This window comes from Tachypleus tridentatus, chromosome 2, assembly GCF_004210375.1.
Source record: "Tachypleus tridentatus isolate NWPU-2018 chromosome 2, ASM421037v1, whole genome shotgun sequence".
In the NCBI taxonomy this organism is placed as follows: domain Eukaryota; kingdom Metazoa; phylum Arthropoda; class Merostomata; order Xiphosura; family Limulidae; genus Tachypleus; species Tachypleus tridentatus.
Genome location: NC_134826.1, coordinates 38175103 through 38199036, shown reverse-complemented (window position 1 = coordinate 38199036; position 23934 = coordinate 38175103). Strand labels below are relative to the sequence as shown.

The following is a 23934-nucleotide window of genomic DNA, read 5'->3' as shown; positions in this document are numbered from 1 at the left end:
TTGGATTTATGTTAATCACTTTGTCTCTCAATTAAGCTAGAGGATTAACATGTCACAGACTTTTGATTAGTTCACTTTTTCCCATCATAGTGCTGATTATCCATTTTTAGACCAGTAATTTTTAGGTTCCTTAATGCCTATTCCAGAGGTTGCTCCTGAATTGTCTGTCAATTTTACCCATGCCCAATTTTCTCACTTGCACCTTAACTTTAACAATCTCTCACAGTATCTTTCTTCCATATACTTCCTATTTGAGCCTCGTCACAGAAATCCTAAGGTTTTTCTGTAGATACCTTTCCCTTTCTGTCTTCCACTTTAGCTTGCTTTGGCATTAAATACATGGTTTCTTTGTTGTAGTTTGGACCTTATGCATTGAGATACCATATTGGCCTTGTTCTGTTTACCCTCATTGTATCCTAAAGATTTACATATAGCCTTATTTCTGAGGTGTTATGTTTTGCTACAACCCTGAAAACTCTAGAACCTTAGGTGACATTTGTCCAACAGCATTCCACACTTATGAATATCATAGCTCAGAATTTGTCTCATTCAGAGCTTTATTTACCTCCAATTATTATTTTCTGTCCTTCCCCCTTTGCACCCATCCCTTCTCAGGGTACTTCTTGTTGCTTTCCTTGATGACACATACCCATCACCATTATTACCAATGTCTACCCAGTGGGAGCTCAGCTATTTGAATTTCTTCATCGCTGGTGTTCCTTCATTGACAACCAATGAGTGCCTCAGGTTCTGTTAAAAGGAGCTGTTGTCCAGTTTCTTTCCTCCCACCTCAAGATTGCATGACAAGCCAGTGTCTGTTGGAAATAATTTTGGAATTCATATTGCAGTGAAACATTGAATCTGTTCCTCTTCCTTTCCAGGGTTTTGATTCCACCCTTTTCATTATTCCCAAAAAACTTGGGATTGGCAGCTGGTAATCAATTTATCTCACCTCAGTCACTTCATTTCCCCTCGATGTGGATTCCTGTACATGGTGAGGGGACCTCCCAGAGAAGGTTCTGTTCTTACAGTTTACCTCCTCTGGGATCTAAACATCCACCTGCGTGTTTGCCATGTGTGGTAACTTGTGAAGGGGAGGAGAGAATCCTGGTGGTTGAGGGGTCCAACTCCAACACACCACTTTGGCCTTGAATTCCTGCAAACGGGCATGATCAATTGGCTAGTCCATTTGGGCCAGGGTCAACTGAGTACCAGCATAGGATATCCACAACAGGTGTTGTGGACATTGTGTCTGACACTAGTGTTCAGGTATAGTGCTCACGAAACCCTGGTGTTGCTCCAATGCCCTTAAGGCACTGTAGGGCTCCATGGTAGGTGGGGTCAGTGGGCACCAAAAATTTTCTATTTATTATGGATACTCCTAAAACAAAAAAATATACCACATCTTGAAACCATCAAGAAAACCGGACTACTGGAAAATGACCACACATTGATGAATCTGTACAGCCTAACTTACCACCTGAATCTGTCCCATCATTCCTAATTTTGCATTCCTTTAGTGACAAACCACTAGAACAGATGTCCCCATTTTTTATTCAGAAGGGCTCAGAAGGGCTTGCTGGCTCCCTAAGTCAGTAAAAAAGCTACGTTTGGGAGGCATCTCAGTAGAAACATCTTCATCACAGCATTCCAAACTCCTCCTGACATCAAAGGCCTTGGGGGACATACCCATTGATGTTACTCCTCATTCCACTTTGAATACTTCCAGAGGAGTCATAGTTGAAAGTGATTTAAGGGCTGCCCCTGAATTGGAGATCCTTACAGGTCTCTCCAACCAAGGTGTCACAGCAGTATGCCGAATATTCACTGAAAAAGATGGAATTCTGGAACCAACAAATGTTCTTATACTCACAAGTACTGTACCATGTCGTCCCACCACAATAAAAGCAGGATATCTGAATTGTAAAGTGCAACCTTATATTCCAAATCCTGTATGATGTTTTCATTGTCAACGATTTGGTCATTCAAAACAATCTTGCCGTGGTTCCTTGACCTGTGTTTGTTGTGGTGGTAAAGACCATAATGCCACCAAATACCAACTCGAACCACATTGTATAAACTGTAATGGTAAACATCCTTCTTATTTTTACCTCTTGCCCGAAATGGGTAGAAGAAAAAGAAGTACAATGTCTCAAGACAGTTAACAATCTCACATGTACAAGGGCTCAAATTATTATTACCTATTCCAACCAGAACTTATACTGCTGTAACCCATTCTACTACTACAGTAGGAGTCCAAACAGAACTTACCTTACCCATACACAATCTTCACCAGCAAATCTTAATGAAATACTTCCCAAAATCAACACAATTCACAAATCAGTTTCTCCTTCCATCTCTGTTCTGACCACACCTTCCAGTCATTGCCGTACTTCGCCTTCTTCAAGTCAAGATGTTTCCATGGGGTCTCCCTCTCTTGATACCCCAAAAATTAAACAAACAATTGTCCACCCTCTCAATCATTAGTACGTGTATCGATAAATTCAGACCTGACCATTTGAGCTAGAGCAGGATCCACAGAGGGTGACAGACCCACATCCAATAAAGAAAAAACGAGGTTGTAAGCAGAAGGACTCTCTACCATCTTCTCCTCTGAAATAATTACACATGGCCACACTAATCCAATGGAACTGTTGAGATTTCCAATCAAATGTGACTGACATCAAAGATCTGATTGACTTTTATCATCCCATATGTCTTTCTTTGCAGGAAACATTTCTACAGCCTACAAATACAGTTACTATCCACCACTATTCATTATACCAAAAGACAGGCTATGTATAGGATGGGGACATGGGGAAGTTGTATTGCTGGTTGATCAGCATGTGCCCACCTGGTCCCTGTCATTGACCACACCCTTGGAGGCTGTAGCCATCCGTGTCTCCTTGGGTTGTGCCAACACTATTTGCTCTCTATACCTTACACCTGAAATGCATTATAATCAATCAGACCTTTATACCCTCATAGAGCAACTACCTACCCTCTTTTTAATCTTAGGAGATTTCAATGGGCATAATCCCCTCTGGGGCAGCTCCCGTATTGACATAAGAGGGCGCCATAGAGCATATGCTCCTGAACCACAACCTGGCTCTATTCAATACTGGATCTTGCACATATTTTCATGCACCTAGTCAGTCATTTACAGCTATAGATCTTTCTGTCTGTTTCCCTTCACTACTCACTCACTTTTCCTGGGAGGTTGACTTTAATCCACAAGGTAGTGATCATTTTCCCATCATCTTACGAGAGATTGGCCATGATCAATACCACCTGACCCATGTACCTCAGTGGAAATTGGTTCAGGCCAACTGGCTTTTTTTCACTACGCTCTTGGAATTTGATCCTGCCATATTATGTAAATCATCCATAGATGATCGTATAGCAGCAGTAACCAACAGTATTATACAAGCTGCTACTCGATGCATCCCTGCAACCTCAACATGTTCCCTATGGCATCCCCTCCCTTGGTGGAATTCTGCCTGTTCTATAAGATGGAAAACTCAGAAGCATGCTTGGGATAAATTTCAAAGATACCCCATGCTCTCAAATGTTTCAAGGTGAATTAAGTGGTCTATTGTAGAGCATTGTCTTCGGAACCCACACTGAGTAGGTGAGAGGAGGTTGTTTGAATCAAGAAACCAAACAAGGCAGGCATTGATTATCCTCTCTAAGATCTTACAGAGACAACTTGTCAAAGCAATGGGATGGTAATTCAAAGGAATCGTTGGATCCTTCCCAGGTTTCAGAATATGGAGTATGATAGCTTGTCGCCAAGCATCTGGATAGACATTTTTCTGCAAAATCTGATTAAAGACAACTAGAAGAATAGTAAGAGAGTTCTGGGAGAGGTGGCATAACATCTTGTAATGTATATTATCAGGTCCAACTGCTGTATTGCCAGACCGATGAATAGCAAGTTTGAGTTCCATCAGTGTAAGAGGGAAATTGTAGTCATAGGAATGGTCAGTTGAAAGGAAAGAGGCAGATGCTCTGCATGTATTTTAATGCCTAAAAAGGAAGGGGATAAGTTTGAAGAGCTAAATACACGAGAGAAGAAGTCCCCAAGAGTATTGGCAATGCTCTGTGCATCTGCAACTTCATGGCCATCAGATATTAAGATAGAGAGGGGGGCAGAAGTACATCTTCCACTCACCAATTAGAAGATTTGGATTTATTCTCAGATCTCACCCCATATAACTTTTGTGCTGGTTGTTGAAGAAATACTGGAGGTATATTTAATCCAAGATTCCTTCTGGCTTTGATGTCTAACTTTCAAGTGTGTGCATGGGCTTGCTGAAATATACAAATTGTACAATATATATATGGACTCACTAAGCTGTCTATTGGCCCTGGAATCATTCCATGATAGTCACCACCCTCATCTCATCTATATCGAAAACAAACTGGCTCATCTTTTTCTCTCATCTATCTTCCTTCAATTCTTTTGGATACCAGGTTATGTTGGTATTTGTGGGAATGAGCTTGCTGACAGAGCAGCAAAATCTGTTCTGTACCCATTCCATACATGGACTATGGTTCAGTTATCAAATCCAGACTGTACACCAGATGGCAGGCAACCTGGAATGAACAACACAATAACAAGCTTTTTCACATCAAACCTTCTTTAGGTCTTTGGCCCTCTTGCTTCTGTAAGGATCGAAGAGAGGAGGTTGTTTTGGCAAGGCTACACATTGGTCACAGTTTTTTAACTCACCACTTCCATTTATCTGGAACTGCTGCACCAATGTGTGGTCTATGTGGCACTCAGATCACAATCATCCACATTTTATTATCATGCCATCATTACAACCTAAAACGATGACACCATTTTAAAGATATTTGTAAGACGGGTTTACCCTTGACTTTGGCCCATGTTATAGCTGATACTGCCCATCTCACTCATGTTTTTACATTTTTAAGACCCATTGGTCTTTTACACTTAATTTAAGGTTTTTTATCAGACTATATAGTGTTTTAGCATGATTTCTTTTACACATTTTAATTTTTATTTTGACTTGAACCCAGGACTAGAAAGGCCAACTTCAGGTGACTGACTGCAATGGTGTACTTTTTGCTTCAGTCTTCCTGGCAGCTCCTAATTTTACATATTTTACTTTTTACCTTAATTGCCTGATACCTATACTGTACCACATCTTGTCTGGCACAGATAGCCTTGTAGCTCTGTGCCAATAAACATTGAATACCTACCTCTCACTTCATTTCATGACTTCAGTTGATCATCTTTTCCATCTTTATATATTACATATTTTGCAGTTGGGTGAAGGGTATACCTTGTTCATAAGTTCCCCTTATCTGATTTTTGGATATGAATCTCTCATTACCTGGGGTGTACTTCAGTTACTTTCAGGGGTACTTCTGTCATTCCCTCACACTGGTTCCATCTCCTTATCAATGTGGGATTCTAGCAAATATTATAAAAGAAGGGTAAGTACAGTATTTGAAGTTATAATTTTTCTATACTGTAAATGCATTTCTTATAGGCACTTATCTCCTTCAACACTTAACACACTTCCTCCTCAGATATCTCTGATGCTGACACCTGTCAAACTCCAAAGTGATAGTTATAGTTTGTTAGGTGAGTGTCGAGGGAGTTAAATGTGTCACATGAGCATGTTGTGCTCCTATTGGTGAGGAGGTTAGGTACATGAGAGACATGTTGGAATCTTGCAATTCCAATTGGAAGGAGTGAAAGACTTGTGGCATGTGTAAAAAAGAAAGTTAAATTATAGAGGGCAGCATTGAATGACAATAACCAATCTTCTGAGTAGAGCAAGTATCTATCAGAAGTACATTTTCAGTGGAGGAAAAGTATAGCATTTCTTATTTTAGAAAAATCAACCATATTACAGATATAAATGTTAAAAACACATCTGACAGTGTAATACACTATATTCTTTATTCTTAATAAGAATTGACAACTTTGATAAATTGAAGAAAGAAATATTGAGACCACATGATTCTTCTTAAGTAGGAACTTTACATCAAAGCTAGTAACAAGTATTCTGAAGAAAATTATGGGGCAGTGGTTGAACTGATGGAGCAGGCCTTAATAGAATACCAGAAAGCTTTAGAGGAATGTCGCTTTTTGTGTGAGAGTGCCATGGAATCTTTCCCAGAAACTGAACTTGTTCTTTCTATTGCAAGTAAGTAGTTATTTACTGTAGTGTTAAATGTGGTGAAGTTATGGATAGTTTGCCAAGATGTAAATTGTAATAAGTTATTGTTTTGGTATTATGTCTACAGTTACTAAAACACATTGTGTTCTTTCAATTAGATGTGTTTGATTTTACACTTGTGGGTGGGTGAATCAGGTTGTATTTCAGTTCAGCCTTACACAAAGCTGTGTCAATCTTCTTTTTGCCTCCTGAGCATTGCTAAAGCATTTTAATGCTTAGTGCACCAGTTTATATACCCCACACATTTTGTACCACTTGTTAACATGCTTATAGCATATGAACACCTTCCACCAATAGTATTGTGCCACCTGCATTGAAGCATTCAGCTTTCTCTAATTCTCTCACTCAGTTCTCACTTTCTTGATTATGATTATATTTTATGGACATTTCAATATATTTTTCAACAGTTTTCTTTTACTGTGTTTACATTCAGTTGTTCAAATTATTTTTTGTTTAATGATTGCTCGATTTTAGGTATCAAAAACAGAATTTTTCATTATGATAGATAAAGGTCTACCCAGGCATCAGTTTCGACTTCATCTGCTGAGGAGGTACAGGCCTTAATTTGCAGAAATCTCTATTCCTATGTTTGGCTAGGGATTTCTTCTCATTTTAAACATGAAAATGCTTCTGAGGATAAATACAGCCATAGATAAGAAAATTGGATTCACTTTTTCTGACAAGTGCTTATTTTGAACTGTTACACTCCACACCTGTACAGGATATGTAATCTTTCACATCTCTCTCTCCTCCTCCTCCTTTTTTTTCTCTGTACAACTGGTTAATTATGTGTATGGTAAATTACATATTTTATTTTTTTCCTAACTTGCAGGTGTCATCAATTGGATATTAATTTTATTGATGTTACCAGGATCCTCTACCATTCCTCCCATGTCCTTTCTCCCTAAGACCTCTGCTGCCAGGGGAATCCATTTGATTTTCACACCCATTTCTTTACATTCCATTTCCCACTTATGTTTCCATTCTGGTCCCAGTCAGTTTCTTTGTCAGGCTCAGTCACTGAGGTGTTATATGGCAAGTACTGCCTCTTTTGAAGTTTATGTTTCTGACCATTTATTCCCTGCAACCCTTCTGTTTAACATGGTCTATCTTCTGTTATACTGACTGATTGGATTTGCCAACTCCTTTGACTGGTGTATTCAGACTTATCAATGTAAAGTCACTGACATTTCTTATCACCATGCTCATATTATCATGTTTTGGCTAATTGTCTTTTATGTTGCTGAAATAAATCATTCATGCCAGATTGTGGAATACCTCATATACCTTCTTTGCTGATTATCTGTGTTATCTGACCGTATTTTTCTCAGATTAGATATTGTCTACTTGTATGGTGATTCTACATATAGCTGTTTGCCTTTGGCTTGGTTATATATTTTCATACCATTTCATTTACTTTTCAGGGACTTTCTGTTACTGCTACTAATGAGATCCCACTTTGTGGTCAGATGTGCTTTCACTTAAACCTGCAATATATATTAGTAGAACTAACACACTCACTGTTGAAATTTGGTGTTCTGCAAAACCACTAATGCTATGCCTAGTGATTTGAACTTGTGAGTGTCTAGGTATCTGTAAGTTTGACTCAGTAGTGATTCCCATTCATGGATTCTTGTGATTGAAGCAAAAAGAGATTTCTGTCAAATCCTTTGATTGCATAGATCAGGGACCATCTACATTTTGTAATAGAAAATCATGGGCATCTATTGCACCAAGGATGTTTCCTACTGAGTATGAAGTAGGCATTTACCTTACAAAACAACCTCACATTTATCCAATCAGTGAGAAGAGGACAAAGTTGGGTTCCATCCTTCCATTTACTTCCCTGGATACTTATTCCCTAGTGAACTAAATATTGGTATGAGCAGGACCAGCCTATAATACCAGATTCAGGATGACATCATGCTGTTCTCTGGTTTGCCCCTGAAGAAGAAGTGTCCACCTTTCAGATGTGCTTGGTTATAGGGTTTTTATTTCATTTCTATCATGCTTTTTCCATAGTTAAGAGTAGTAAAGGCTTTCCCTCTCATTAATTTTGGTTGCAGGAAGTTTCTATTCCTTCTCTTATGGTTGAATTTGGGGGATTTCATCTGTTTCATAACACTGGTAACAAGACTTGCATACACCGTTCCTGTGGTTGAGATAATGTTCTACAGTCTCCTCATAATTCCAGTGCAGGATGTGTCTTACGTGCATGTACAGTTGAGTGCTATTTCTGCTATTAATACCAGTTAAAGGCATTACCCTGTTTTAACAGTTGAGTTGAGACAATGACACAACCCCATAATGCCTTGTTTCAGTTTATTGTACTTCTTGCTTCTACAGAGGTTTTGGAAGTTTGTACAATTTTGGCTAAATGCTAAATTCCTTTTCATAATTTTGGCTGTTTGACATGTGATGCACTGTTTAATTATGATCAGGGTTAGTCTATGTATGTATTAAATGGTCCACATCCCCAGCTACTTTGTTTATGTTACTCCAACTTCATCTTTATTTGGGTGAGCTCAACCTCATTTAGTTAGAAGACATTTTACAATCTATCCTTGATATTAGGGTTTCTCCTCAAGTAGGTATTGATTTCACTTTGAGTTTTTGTTTTATAGAGTAGCTCTTGATATACAGGAGCTAGCTCTTTTCTGGTCTAGCCTGTGGAGGATGAATCAAACTTGTGACATTTTACTATGAATTAAACCTCTCTAAATGAATTAATCTTGTTTACATCCATTTTTGTCTTTCAGTTCATGCCTGGTTCATTTTCTTCTTATGTGACAAAGTGACAAAGAGCATACCTTTTCTAGATGTTACATGCTTTGGTTTCTCCTCTGAGCACACCAGAGATGTAAGATTCTTGCTCTGTGTAAGTGGAAGTAAGACTATATTGAAAATTAACATATTTTTTCACTGAAATTGTATTTCCAATAGGTACATACCTCCCCACTGGTGATGTTCTTCATTTTGAATTCTGCCAATTCTGGAAAGTGGCGATTGAGTGGGAGAATCAGAGGGATCTAGTTGCATCACTAAAATGACACAGTACTATAAATGGATGTTTTTACTTTCTATATACATGTTCAAAAGTGGTACAGAATTTGTGGGTTATGTAGACTGATATGCTGAGAATTAAAATTTTCTTAGTAATACATAGGGGACTGAAAGAAAATCAAGATAGCCTTGTGTGGGTGAGGTAAATACTGGTCAGAAATACATGTTTAGTCTAAAAAAGTCTTAATTTCTGGTATGTAGTCATTGTTTAATACAATGTATGTAGTTTTATTTGTAAAAATGGTCAAAGTGGTTGATTTCCATCTATGTTACAGAAAGGTGGTTTGTTTTGTTGCCAGTTTTTTGCATTTGTACACATCTATTGGTATTCAAAATTGTGAAGAATGGTGAGCTTTATTTTCCCAAATTATAAAATTCAAAAGCTCCATAACTTAGGAAATTACCTGAATAAACTTAATGAATAAATTCTTTGAACCAAATATACGGGAAACAGGGTCATTTGAGAAGAACAGTTAAAAATTTTCCAAGTTTTCATAACGTATAAACCTAGAATTTGATTCAAAGACTGAGGCTTTGTGCTTGCAAGTAAACTATACAGTAATACAATAATAAATGAAACTGGGCTTTAAGGTACAGTATAGGTGGGGAAATATGGGTATAAAATTGTAATCATATTATAAAAAGTAGTGAGAGCATAAGGACATTGTGATTAGAAGCATTGGAGATTGAAGTATTAAAACTTCTTGCTAGTTACAACAGGTAGGGGTCGAGATATATTTTATGATAAAACTACATATCAGTAATTTGGTATATTTGCTATTAAATCTTTGTTTCATCTGTCACAGAAAAAAGTGTTTATTTAATTGTAATAAATCTTTATTAGGTAAATACTTTTAAATCCATATCTCTAGATTTGATTAAATAAAGGAATCAGTTGTTGCTTATTTGTTATTCTACAATAAATATTACTCACATTTTAAAGTGCTGGCTTCCTAAAAAAATAAGTAAAAGCAAATAATAATAATAATATCAGCTTTTGCCAGATAAATGATTTTTTTGTTGTTGTGGTTATTGTGGTGTTATGAATTTATTGTTAAAAATAGCATAACTAAATGTAATGATTTACAACTACCTATATGTAGATAAGCCTTTTTTTAACAGTAGTATTTTATGTATTAACAGAAGCAAATAATTTCATTTGTGTCAATTCCACTTGGACATAATATACTAATGAAAAGTTTTATTTAAACCCAACAACTATTACTCAAACTGTATACGAAACATATTTTATAGGTAATACAGTATGCAATAAATAAAAGTATTAGTTAAAATTAAAACAATATTAGAGAGTAGAACTAACCTTTTAATAAAATATATATTAATTCTTACTCTTTGTACTCTATTTTAAGTTATACCATTGTCAAGAAAGCTATTAGATTATTGCTCTAAATCAATAACTATATTTTAATATTAATGGTTACATATTTATTGTAATTATCATGGAAATGCACAAATGTTTTACATATGCAGTAAAAACTTGATAAGGAAGGTAAATTATCTATGTTTAATTGACTTTTAGATTTATTGCATAACTTACTTAATATTTCAATAGAGTAAGGTAAGAATAGTGTACAAAAGCTTCTGTCATTCTACTTCAATTTAAAGCAAAATAAATGTTTCAATGATTTAGGATCCAAGAGTGAGCAAGCATTGTTTTTATTATTTAAGTAGTCATCATATCAAGTTTTACTTGTGAATAACTAAATTCAGTTTGAAATTCTTTTAGCAACATGCATAGAAGGATGAGACTCTTTTGAATGTTAAGAAATAAAAATAATACAATAATATTGTTAGGTTATCTTTTTATAATATTAGAGTTTGTGAAGGGCTTTAGTTTCATATAATAATTTCTTTTAGAAGGATTGTCAAAAATCTACAATAAGAATTAAAATTACTTCTACTTTTGAGTAACAGACAAACTATGGAGTGGTGACTGTGTTGAAAGTTATCAGTTTGGTAACTACATTACTGTTAGCAGTTGTATCTGCCCCATAACCCTAGAACATATGAAAAGGTTAAGCCTGCATAGCAAAAGCACTAAACACCGAAAGGAGAATTGTCAAATGTAAAATTTCATGTACCCTGCTAATCACAGTTGGCTAGTGTAGGTAAATACTATTTAAGAATTTTGGTATTATAACTTAAATCCATAAATAACTAAAATAAATATGTAATTGATTTAATTTAATTCTGTGAGTTACCATAAATTACAGAAACTGACATAAGCTTGTCTTATTTAGTATGTGGAAAGTTCTGACTGAACGTCCAAATCCAATGGAAAAATAGCACAGCCTCTGTTGTATGTATGATCTCTCATGCTTCTGATCAAGTTTTACCTCCTTTATAGCATATCAAAATAATCTCATTAAAGTAAGTCTGTTTCCAACAGCTAAACTTGCCAGAAGGTCACTAAGAGTTACCAGTTTGTAAGAGCCTAAAGATAATGTAAGAAAAGTTAGCATAGAATTTGAAGGAAATCAGAAATAATATATGTAGTTGTAAATGATATCTGATACTCAAGTAAGTTAAAGTAAGTGGTCAGGTTAACCTTACAGATTTGGTGTTGTTCCAGAACAGTGTCTGGGTAATACTAAACTTAATTTTGTTTGTTTCAGACTTTTTTACATCTTCTTTGCGTTGTAAGGTGGACTGTCCAGATAAACTGAGTGTTATTTATGGAGAAAAGAATGAAGATTTTTTACCTAGCCACTACCATTACTTACAGTTTGCATACTATCATAGTAAGTGTATTAATTAAAGAATATTAAATCTGAACTCCAGTTTGAAGGATGTATTTTAAACTTAAATGTTTATAATTTAATAATTAGAAATATTTTTGTTATTCATTGTGAATGAGAATTATCTATTCAGATTGTCAGAAGTGGCAAGTAAGTTTTATATTTTCTGAATATGTAAAAATACCATACTGTTTCTAGCTGCTCATATTTAAGTCATCCTTTAAAATGAGAATAAAGAATTCTAGTTGCATTTCATTTAACAAATAATGTACATAACAAATAAAATACTTCCAGATTTTGTTTTTATATGAAATTGTTATTACAGTGATACAAACGTATTTCAGATTTTATTACATATGTTATCTTGCCTACCATATATAGTGAAGTAAAATAGTAAAATAATAAGGAAGAACTCCATTAAAAGCAGCAACTCCAAACCTCTGACTGATATAATTTATTATTTTAACTCAAAAAATAAGTCAAAACAAAAACAAATTAAACAAAAAAAAAACTGCATTAACTGAAAAGATCCCAGGGTATAATCCTACTCTGTAGCTTGTACGCTGGGATCTTTCCAGTTAATGCAGTGATTTTTGTTTAATTTGTTTTTGTTTCAGCTTGTTTTTTCAGTTAAGATAACAAATTATATACATAAAGCTGATTCTCTAAAATGGCAATGTCTACATACATATTACTGTATTTTTCTTGATTATTTCTCACTTTGATGTACTTCACCACAGAATACCTATTGTCACAAGTTCTATGGGTATTGATGGATTATTTGGTGAGAATAATGCCAAGGATATACTCGGTTATGCACAATTACATGCCTAAACTCATTAACAAAACATTTAACATAGGCTTATATTTATTTGCATAATTTAACTTAAAATACAATATTTCAATAGAAACTGTGAGACATGGACCTTACTTTGCTCCTTAGCTTTGATATATAAACAAACATGTAACTCACTAAGTAATAAATAGATGTGATAAATCTCTGAAGCACCCACTGATTACTTCCTCTAATTTGATACTTCACTCTGACATTAACATTGATCCTTTTTTGTATTTGTAGCTAATCAACCCATCTCTAGATATTAGTCACTTTTTCAAATTTAATTTCATGCACTCTGTAGTTAACAGCTAAATGAAAAAGAAAAAAAAACATTTGAAAGATAACTTACAATACTATTAATTTTGAATATACTTACTGGAGTTTAGAAAAATTGACCTGTTTGTCAGGTGTTAATGAACATGAACCACAAATTACACATGTGATGTACTGAAACTCAGATTAATGAGTACTTTTGTCAGGCCATTGTGATACAAATCAGACTAATTTTTATCTCTTTTAGGCCAGTGTGATACAGATCACATCTGTATCTTTGTCAAGCCAGTGTGATAAGCTAATATTAATATGTATCTTTCTCAGGCCTGTATGAGATAGATCAGATTAGTATGTATTTTAAAATATTTTATATTTTCGTGTAATTTTAAAAGATTTTCTATAGTTTTAACTCATATGAAACTAAATTTACAATATTTGATTCATTTTTTAACAATAGCTATTTAACATTTGTATTTTCCACAGATTTATAAATAATAATTATTGACAATTGCTCTCTAATATTTTTAAATCTTTCAGTTGGAGAGACACAGAAAGCTTGTGAGGCTGTAGCTTCCTATCTCTTGCTTAAATCTGGAGATCCTGTAATGATGGAAAACAAACTGTTTTATTCAAGGTTGAATGAGGTTCAAAATGAGTGGTTTAGACCAAGACAGGTGTGTTAATGCATCAATAATAATAAAGGAAACTCAAAGATGTGATTTTCATTTTATACCTGAAGTGAGACATTTAAGAGCAGTATACAGATGTATACATAGTGTGTGTAATAAGGTTATCTATGATGCAAACCATACATTGATCCTCAATCCCATCAAATTAATTGTGTCACTAACTCTGAATTTGGTTAATGTGTATGTACTTATTTCTTGTGATCATGTTGTACAATGAAATGTATATGAATTACAATTAAATTGTAAATGTATGTACATACCCAGTTTCTGAAATGTTCAACCCTCCTTCCTTTATAAATTCTACTTTTTAAAATCATTTTCTGACTTTATAATCTACCCTTTCCCCAGTTTAAATTACTTTTATCTTTCTAAGTCTAGTTTAACATTGTGTATTAATTCTGCATAATGGTTTGGATAAACTCAGAGTTAAGATCAAGCAGTGTGTGATTTTTCTTGTTAGCTGCAAGTTAGGATCAGGATAAGTATTTTATGTATGAGTTATTCATAAATTTTAAATGAACTTCAGTATGTAGGATTAAAATGATACAGTGAAGTAAATACACGATTAATTTTACATATTTGTTTTTTCTTTATTAAACAAGTTTTTTTCTGACACTCATGTTTTTTACTTGCACGTTGTTGTTTTTTCATTCAAGTGAATATGACAAAATATTTGCAAAGCAAGGCAGCAGATAATAAACAACTGCTTGTTCTTGGGAAGTAAGTCCTTGAAGTTAGATAAATTTGTAATTATAAAAACTTGTTTTCCTGTTGGGTCATATTTCTTCATAAGTATAATTTGCTTAAAGATTTATAACTTTCTTAACAGGCTAAGGGTATTGCATTGTACGTTTCTATAAGTTAGAGATTTGTAATATAATGTATACATTAAAACTGCATACACATATCACAATACATGTGTAAAATGCTTAAAATATATATTAATAAGTATGAAAAAAAGGAACAGACAAAAATGAGCTCAGAAAATAATACCATAGAAACATCATTCTTGGTCTTGTATGTAAATCACAAAATTCATGCATAGGACCACATTAAACTAATGTTTCAGTTTTACTTTTTGGTTACTAAGTCTTTTTTTTCCCATAGTTTTGCCATTTTTATAATATGAGTAAAAGAAGAATGAAACTTGCTTCAAGATGTACATTGGAAATTAAGAGTTATATTTGTTTCATCACTTAATCCTTTGTTATTTGTATATTTCATACCAATTACTCCAGTTTTATATTAATTTAAATAACTTTTGTTTTTTTCACACATTGTAAGTTAGGTAAAACTGATTGAATAAGTTTGATTTGTAATTAGGTTCCATTCCTTCTATCAGTCTGTTGCCAAAAACAGTATTTTTATTTTGTTTTAGAAATTGTTACTATGTGATTCAAACAATCAGTATTTGAATATTTAAACAGAAATGAGTCTATGTTTTAACTTACCTTTAAGTGTTGTTCATTGTTCACTAAATGGAAAACTATGAAGATGGATTAACTTACATATAAAAATGAGTATAGTTTTTAAATACCTATATATGTGTATTTTAGTGAAAATTAATACATTTTAATGAAATTAAATAAGCAAAATCACAAGGAAGGATTGTGTTAAAAACAACAAATTCAAACCTCTTACTAATTATATTAGTTTATTATAACTTAAAAAACAAACCAAAACAAAAATAAATTAAACAAAAAATGCTGCACTAATTAAAAGATCTCAGGGTACAAACTATAATGTGAGATTATAAAATGTACCCTAGGTTTCAGAGGTGACTTTGGAAGTAGGACTCGTATTGCTGTGGAAATACGTTGTTTATCATGTTTGAGTGTATTCTACCTCTACAGAAGTTAAAAAATATTGTCATGCAAGTATAATAAATAATATAGTAATTTCTATTGAAATAGTTTGAGGATTTGTTGTGTGGTTTATCTGACATTTATGTTTCAAAATTATTCTTCAAAATGTTTAACTATTTGGAAATAATTAATTAATAATTTAGGAAACTGTGAATATTTATGAAGAACAAGAGAGAGAAAGTAGTTTACTTCAGTTTATTGAAAATGAGTTTGTATTTGAAGATGGAGACAGATTTCAAGTAAGTGTGCAGATATAGTAAGGCAATAGGGATGTAAAAATCTTATTTATATTTAAACAATCTTCATTAAAAGCTACTTTTTTATGCCATTCAAAAAGGATTAAAATACTAAATTTTCTGTATATAGTGAATAAGGATGAAGTGAATTTTCAGGAGAATAAAGCTGTTACTAATGTAGGTAGACCATCAGACAGTGTCTCAGCAAGTGTTTCAATATATACTTTGCACTGTGTGTCCTCTGCAACATATGTCTATAACTAAGTCTTAGCTAATTAAAATAACAGTGTATGAAAGATACTACATTGTATTGGGTATGAAGTTTTCTATTATAAAATGTTAAAACTGTGCCTTTTATCATGATACTTTATTTAATATCATTATCTACATGTGATTAATGTGTTATGATGAGTGAAGAATATAAAGACATTTTGCTAAGCATATTTATCAACACCCATTGTTATGTAGTTATTGTTTTTTAACTGCTAAACCTTATTATACAGTGATTATATCACTGGCTGTACCAAAGACTCTAGTAAGTTAATACGGATTGTATCTTGTCAGATAGTTTTGTGATTAGCTTGTAGTTTAAGAAGAATGATGGAAAAGTAAAGTTTTTATATCAGAGGATCTTGGTCAGACTAGAAGAAGCAGGGTATCTGTGTAATTTTCAAAATTTGTCTGATATGTAGTTCAGGAATTAAGTTTTTACATCACTTATGGATTTATAGCAGTCAGCAGTTTAGTCTCAGTAATCACAGACTGAGAAATAAATGAAAGATATTTAAATATTGCCCAAACATATTACAGTATATTAGTCGTGTGATAAAGTTGGAATCACCATTCATCAGTAATAACATCTGCAGTTACATGTGTGTGTAAACTGCCAGTCTTGAATATATATATATATATCTTGTTTTCTAACATACATGAAGAATGAATCTAGGGATGAAATCCAGAACCCCTTGGAAAGCATGCAGGCTGACAGTAATAATACCAATACAGGTCCTACGGGAATAAAAAAAGAACATCATAAAAGAACAGCAGAGGAGATACAGTTTTGGACAGAGTCAAATAAAATCCATGTGATTTTACAAGAGAAAGATCTTAATGGAACACTAAGATTTGCTGCTGATGGACTATTGACAAATGAACAGTGTGAAAAGTTGGTCAGTCTTGCCAATGTAAGTATTATGATAACCTTTGGTTTTGGGATGATTTGCAAAAAAAAGAAAAAGTTGAACATGTACTGTTACATTTTTATTGATCAGTTGTTTGAGTGATGATATACGAATGATAAATACAAACTATATTATATATCAAGTTTCCTAATCAATAACAAATTAATTACATCCTTGATCATGTGTAATAACTCTGGTGTTTCGAGTATTGACTTAATACTAGAAAAAATATATGCTAATGAATTTTTGCTCTATAAAAATGGGATTATATATTTGTAAACATTTAAATGTATACATTTTCTTTTCAGATAAATAAGGCTTATTTGGACAAGTTTGAATAAGACTGGAACAAGAGTAAAAATGTAAAAAAATTAATAATTTATCATTCGTATATGTCTCATTATAAGCAGTAACTTATGTATATCTTGTAGTTATTTTTGAAGAAACATCTCTAGTTTATATTAAAAGTTAAAAAAATTAATTTTGGTAAAATTGGCAAGGATTTTTGTATTTTGGAACAGGATGGAGCTGTAAATGGTGATGGCTATAATGGAAAACAATCACCACATACTGAATTTGAAATGTTTGAAGGATTAACTGTAGGAAGGGCTGCTGTGGTAAGGTTGGCATACTTTTTAAGAAATATTTATTATTAAAGTTAAAGTACTGTAGTAAACGTGAAAGGTGTTTTAGGTCTCAGTATAAAGCTTTTAATCAATTCATGAAGCAAACATTTTAACTTAATCACAAAACTAACACTGCAGAAATGATGAAAAATATCTTTAAATAATGTCTGTTAATGTTTTTTTCCATTTTTACGATTTTATGTTGTTGTATTTTTTTGTCGTTAAGGTAATAAACAAACCTTACATTGGGAATTATTACAATATTTGTGCCAGATATTTCATAGAAGTGAAACAGTTATTTAAATTGAGGAGATTATATTTACATAGAAAAATCTTTCTTATATGCAATTTTGTGTCTGTGGTAAGTCAACACATTTACAACAATAAAATCAGGGTTTTGATTCCCCTTAGCAGATGGCCTGTTATGGCTTTGCTATAAGAAAAACACACACACACACTATGTTAAAAACTTGAAAATGGTTAAACTGTATGTGTGTGTCAATAGCTAAGACAGAGAGAAAAAATAATTTGCTTGTGATTAGTTTTGAGAAATTCCTGTCTGTTTGTGAGTAGATAGAGCTAAATAGCATTCAGTTTTGCCAACACAGGTAGCCTCGCAATTTTCACATATATACAAGTAAACAATTCATGAACAAACTGAAATTAAATTTAAAAATGGTTTGATTTCACATAAATATGTAGAGATAACTCTTAGGTTTAATTGGGTATAGTACTTAGGTAGAACCTTAATGAATTGATTTTGATTAACTATGTTTTATTTACTAAGTGAGAAAAAGTTAAATATACAGGACATTTAAAGACAGTAATATGTTTGATCATAAAGATACACCAAGATTAATTTTTTTAAGTAAAAGAATGTACTAGTGACAAATTCAAGAAATTGTCCCAGTATCCATTTTGTCATAAATAATATATAAATAATGTTGTGTGAATCTTATTTCATTGCAGAGAAATAAATAAGAAACTTGTTAGTAGGCAGGTGAAAAGATGTCACTTACAGCTGGATGGATTAAATTGGTCAAATTATTTGTACAGGCCAGAAAGTTTTTTTGTAGTGTGTGGAGGTGGAAAAATTGTTGGGGTTATAGTGTTTTTTTAAATACTGAAAAGGGCTTACTAAAGTTGTTTTCAGTTTTACATGTAAATTTTGTTGAGGGATGTTGTGAATTTAAATATTACATAATGAGTACATAATCTTAGGAACCAAATAATACATGGCCCAGCATGGCCAAGCTCGTTAAGGCGTGCGTGCGACTCGTAATCTGAGGGTCGTGGGTTCACATCTGAGTCGCACCAAACATGCTTGCCCTCCCAGCCATGTGGGCGTTATAATGTGATGGTCAATCCCACTATTCATTAGTAAAAGAGTAGCCCAAGAGTTGGCAGTGGGTGGTGATGACTAGCTGCCTTCCCTCTAGTATTACACTGCTAAATTAGGGACAGCTAGCACAGATAGCCCTCGAGTAGCTTTGTGCGAAAATTCAAAATAAATAAAACAAACAAACCAAATAATACAAAAGTACTGCATACTTTTTTAATATTGAACCAGTTTGGATTCATGAGAGCATTTGTCCAGACATGATTACTTATCAAGACAGGTGATGGTGTTAAGAGTTGGCACCATAACAATGCTGACTATGTGGTTAAACAAACAGTTGTTTAAACTAAAATGATATATAGTCATTTAAGTAGTTGAAAATTTAATCATCAACTGTTTGAGTTATTTTTGAAGAATATTTTGAAACAGATGGTGATAGATTCTTTGAGTAAAATGTTAGTAAACAGTGAAGTAATATCAAAACTGGCCATAAAATAATTTGAGAAAGTATTAAACTAGTAAACCTATTTCATTGTCATGAACTGAGAATTAATTAATTAATTATATAGTGTTGCAAAGATTTTTAAATTGAATTTTCTTTTCTATGGCTTGATTCAGGTTTTAATTTTAAACTGTTATATATTTCTATTTTTTGTATCAGTTTTTTAAACTCAATAATTACACCTACAAACTTTAATATACCAGCTTTAACTCGGTGTCATTTTATTACTTACATTTGCAATGTGCAGTCTTTATTGAAACTAGCATATTAAAATTAATAAGAATGAACAAAATTATTAAGAACCATACATTTATAAAATTCAGTGATTTGCAACCAATAGTAAAGCTGAATGATAAATGGAATTTGATAATCAATCAATCATCATGCTCATTAATTGTACTGTCTTGGTCACAGATTCAATCTTATATTTGGTAAAACTCTGTATCATTACAAATTGTGATAGAATTGGCATGTTCCAGTAATTGAACTTCTTAAAACTTTATATATATATTGTAAAGGACTTAATTTGGATAAAATGTACCAGGATTTATTTTTATTGCAACTGGACTTACGTTTTACTGAAAATACCATAGACTGATTGGACTATTATGGTGAAATAATTGGCATCCTCACATTCCAATTTTTAAGAAACCATATTAATCTATTTTAAAACTTTCTGACTCTTCATTATTTATGTCAGCAAAAGTAGAAAAACTACATGGTAAAGCCTGAAGTATAAACTATATAAGTTATAATGTGGAATCTCTTAAAATAATAATGATAAAAGTCAACAAAAACTAGATAATGATAATGTCAATCAGGCTGGTGTGGAGAAACAAATATAATTTATATTTTAGCCTAAAGGTGTTAGAGGCTACAAAACTGTATAAGCTTAATGTATTTTTATCAAGATCTTTTACTGCTGTGTGTATGTTTGCTAAATTGTACCATTCATAAAATTATTAGATTTATTTTTCTCTTATTTTATGTATCACAGATAATTACACTCAGGATTTCAGTTCAAACAGAGAATAAATATAATTTGTATTTATTGTAGCTTGCTAATAATGGAGAACTTGATGCTGAGACAGTGATTCTACTCCTGAATGTTAGTGAAAAGGCACGGAGTTTTGTTGAGATGTATTTTAAGCTAGAGTCTAGGCTCTACTTTGCTTATACACATTTAGTATGTCGTCGGCCAGTACCAGGTGAGAGAGCTACTAAAAGTTGTCAGTAGATTTGTTTACTTTATGTAAATAATAATACAAAGTGTATAAAAATAAAAAAATTAATAAAGATTGTATTATTAGATTTTATATTACTACAAAAACTCCAGTATAAGGTGTTATGTAAATGACAAATTACAGTGGTCTATCATAATAATGGTAATTTCGAAATGTAGACTATTAAATTACAAACAGAAGTGAAAAAAATAAAGGCCCATATCTTGAGGAATGGCCAAGGTGTACAGGTATAACTGTATTTTAATTGTAATATAAGTAAAAATTTTATACCAAAACATACCTCTAATCACACTACAGCAATTACTTGACTGCTAGGATTTCCTTTCTTTGCTTATCTAATAACTGGTCTGAATTTTTCTCACTTGCTCCAGTCTTTTATTCCCTTCTTAATTGTTCTCAGTGATATATTTTATATGACCTCTCCACCTACCTCAGTACACACCCTCTATGCTGGTACTGTTCATAAGCACCTCATTCAAATAATGTTATCATTTTTTCTTGCCAAAGCATTCACTGAAGGGTTTCTCTGTACTACAACTATTGGGGGTACTTTGAGTGTTCTTCATGTTACATAGTTGGTTTTCATGAAAAATAAAATAAATAATAAAAATTTCTTCAGTTTGTTTCACAAACTGGTATACAGCATAAATTCCTGGACTATGTTTAGCACAGAAGCAGAAGAAATCGGTCATATCCCACCTACCTCTGATACCTAGTGTTGCTCAACGAGAGGGGGGGTGTACTCTCCATTGAGACCATCAGTGACCTTATTCATAGTGAGATGGATACATATATTAGAATTAGTTTATTTTTGGTTGCTTTTAAGGATGCATCTTCCTTGATGGCTGAAAGGTCTGAGATCGAATACATAGTTCTCACTCCCTTCACTGATGTTGCATTTCATGCAGGAAGGTTTTCTACTCAGTTGCATGAAGAGACAGCTATACCTTGTCTGCCCCTGTTGTTGGGACTACAACATCAGTGCCAGGTGGATGCATACTCAGACTTTCAAAAAAATAAACCTAGAAAGTTGGGGTTCTAGAACATATTTGGTGATCAACCTGAATAGATCACAACTTTCATGGACTTGTCTTACTCTGTATACAATGCCAATATATTTGTAATCCTTCCAACATTTGTTGAGAGACTCTCAAGATCACCATGTCAATTTGATGATGAGTTAGCATGCACATTGACCCACTTGTCAGTTTCTGCATTCATCTTTGTTTTTATTGGCATCTCAATTTCCTCTATATCCTACAGGTGGTCATAGTTCCACCCTTATTTTAGGATCCCAATCCCCAAAATCTGCCCCTCACTTCTTTAGTACCAATAATAAATTCTTTCCATATCCAAGAGGCTCCTCCACTCAGTCAGAATACCATCAGCAGTGACAGTGACTGCTATATGTTTGTGGGGGGCTTGGCTCCAACAATTTCTGGGCATGTGGAAAACCTTAACCACAGATCCACTAGTCAGGATTATTCATTCAGTTTGCACCTTCACTACCATTATTTACTCAGCCTGCAGTGTTTCTGCCTCCTGTAGATACTTGTCTTGGGGATAGAGACTTGTGCTAATTCTTTAGAGGTTTTATTCTCATCTGTTTGTTGTACCCAAGAAGACAAGAGACTGGCATTCAGTCCTCAATCTTTGTCATCTCTGTCAGTTTCCAGTTTCTCCAAGATTCAAAAGGGAGTCATTCCTCACTGTATGTTGGATTTTTTACTAGGATTGTGGATGCCATGTTCTATATTACCAACTCCTATCCACATGTTTTCATAGTGGTGGCATGCTGTTACTATCTGTGATTTGTCCACAAGGGTCAGGTGATGCAGTTTATAGCTCTGCCCTTCAGACCAGCGTGTCACCATATGTGTTATGAAAAATCATACAAATATTTTCTCATCACCTCCCTTTCCTTGGTATGGTGCACACACTAACCATTCCATGGATGGCTGGTTTCTTCTGGCACCGACTTTGATCAGAAGTGTCAACTATAACCTGTATTTTGTCCAGCCCTTTGACAATAGTTTTGCATCTTCCACAATTGCCCTGTATAAGGTGGCTTTATTAGCTACCTTTAGATAATTGAGACACAAATTACTTGAATCCCTAGTACTCTCTGGCCTCCTCACATCATTTTGGATCCTTCGTTTCAAGTGACCATTTCAGTTACCTAATTTGTATGTTAAGTTTACATTACATACTCTTTCTCAACATAATTTAAAACTTTAGCCTCATGCATCATATATCACCTTTGCTTGAAATTTTACTTTTCTTTGCTGCTGACTTACAAATGCCACTGAGATTGTTTTACCTATTTGTGCACTGGACACTTTATTGTTCTTCCTGCCTTCTCAGACTGGTTATTTTTCTCTAAGACATTGGTAGCTAGGTTAGGAGATAAATCATTTTCATTAATTTATCTGACTGTTATTTTTCACTTCTATTAACAGTTGGATCCTGATTGTTGTTAAGTCCAGCGAGGATCTTGAAGTGTTATGTTGTCCATACTAATGCCTTTAAAAGTGCTAGTCAATGACTTTTTATTCTCTGGGATCCTTCAGTTTTCTGGGACTTTTCCTCAGTTACTTTGTTGAGGTTGGTATAAAAATTAATTCTTATCACTTATTCTGCACTTTCTTTGGAGGTGAAAAGTTTTCTGCAACTCATGTCTTTACAGCTTTGACACTTTTTTTTCCGTACTGTCCGTACTGGCCTGGTTGAATTCACCGCTGAAGGACTTTGCACAGATTAGTATATGGACCTTCTCTAAAGGGTTTCTGCATATCCCTGCCAATCATTAGATTAAATTAATGGGGGTCAGTTTGCTTTTAAACATTTAGGTTGCTTAGTTCATTTATTTCTGTGTTTCCAGACTACTGCTCCATGAGACTTTCCAAAGCATATTAACCCCCTCATTTCTTACTAGTAGAGCTAGGGAGCCTTTCCATGCTCACAGTGTCAAATGACATTCTTCTAGTCTTTGAGAAAAGGGCAAAGTTGGGGATCCTTTAACCAAGGGCCCTGGATGTTTTTTCCCAGATGTTGATAGGGGAAGAACCAGTCTGTATGGAAGCCTGCTCATAATTCTGGTT

General features: G+C 33.6%; 1 protein-coding gene across 3 annotated transcripts in view; it reads left to right on the top strand.

Moving 5' to 3' along the window:
* Nucleotides 1–23934, top strand: part of LOC143241070 (prolyl 3-hydroxylase 1-like) — a 60237-nt gene that overhangs the window by 21083 nt on the left and 15220 nt on the right. For all 3 annotated transcript variants that reach the window (XM_076484587.1, XM_076484570.1, XM_076484580.1), the window contains exons 3-9: nucleotides 6014–6185; nucleotides 11918–12043; nucleotides 13689–13825; nucleotides 15849–15944; nucleotides 16877–17125; nucleotides 17644–17739; nucleotides 20647–20797. In XM_076484587.1, coding sequence (XP_076340702.1) covers nucleotides 6014–6185; nucleotides 11918–12043; nucleotides 13689–13825; nucleotides 15849–15944; nucleotides 16877–17125; nucleotides 17644–17739; nucleotides 20647–20797 — 1027 coding nt within the window. The remainder of the gene's footprint in view (nucleotides 1–6013; nucleotides 6186–11917; nucleotides 12044–13688; nucleotides 13826–15848; nucleotides 15945–16876; nucleotides 17126–17643; nucleotides 17740–20646; nucleotides 20798–23934) is intronic.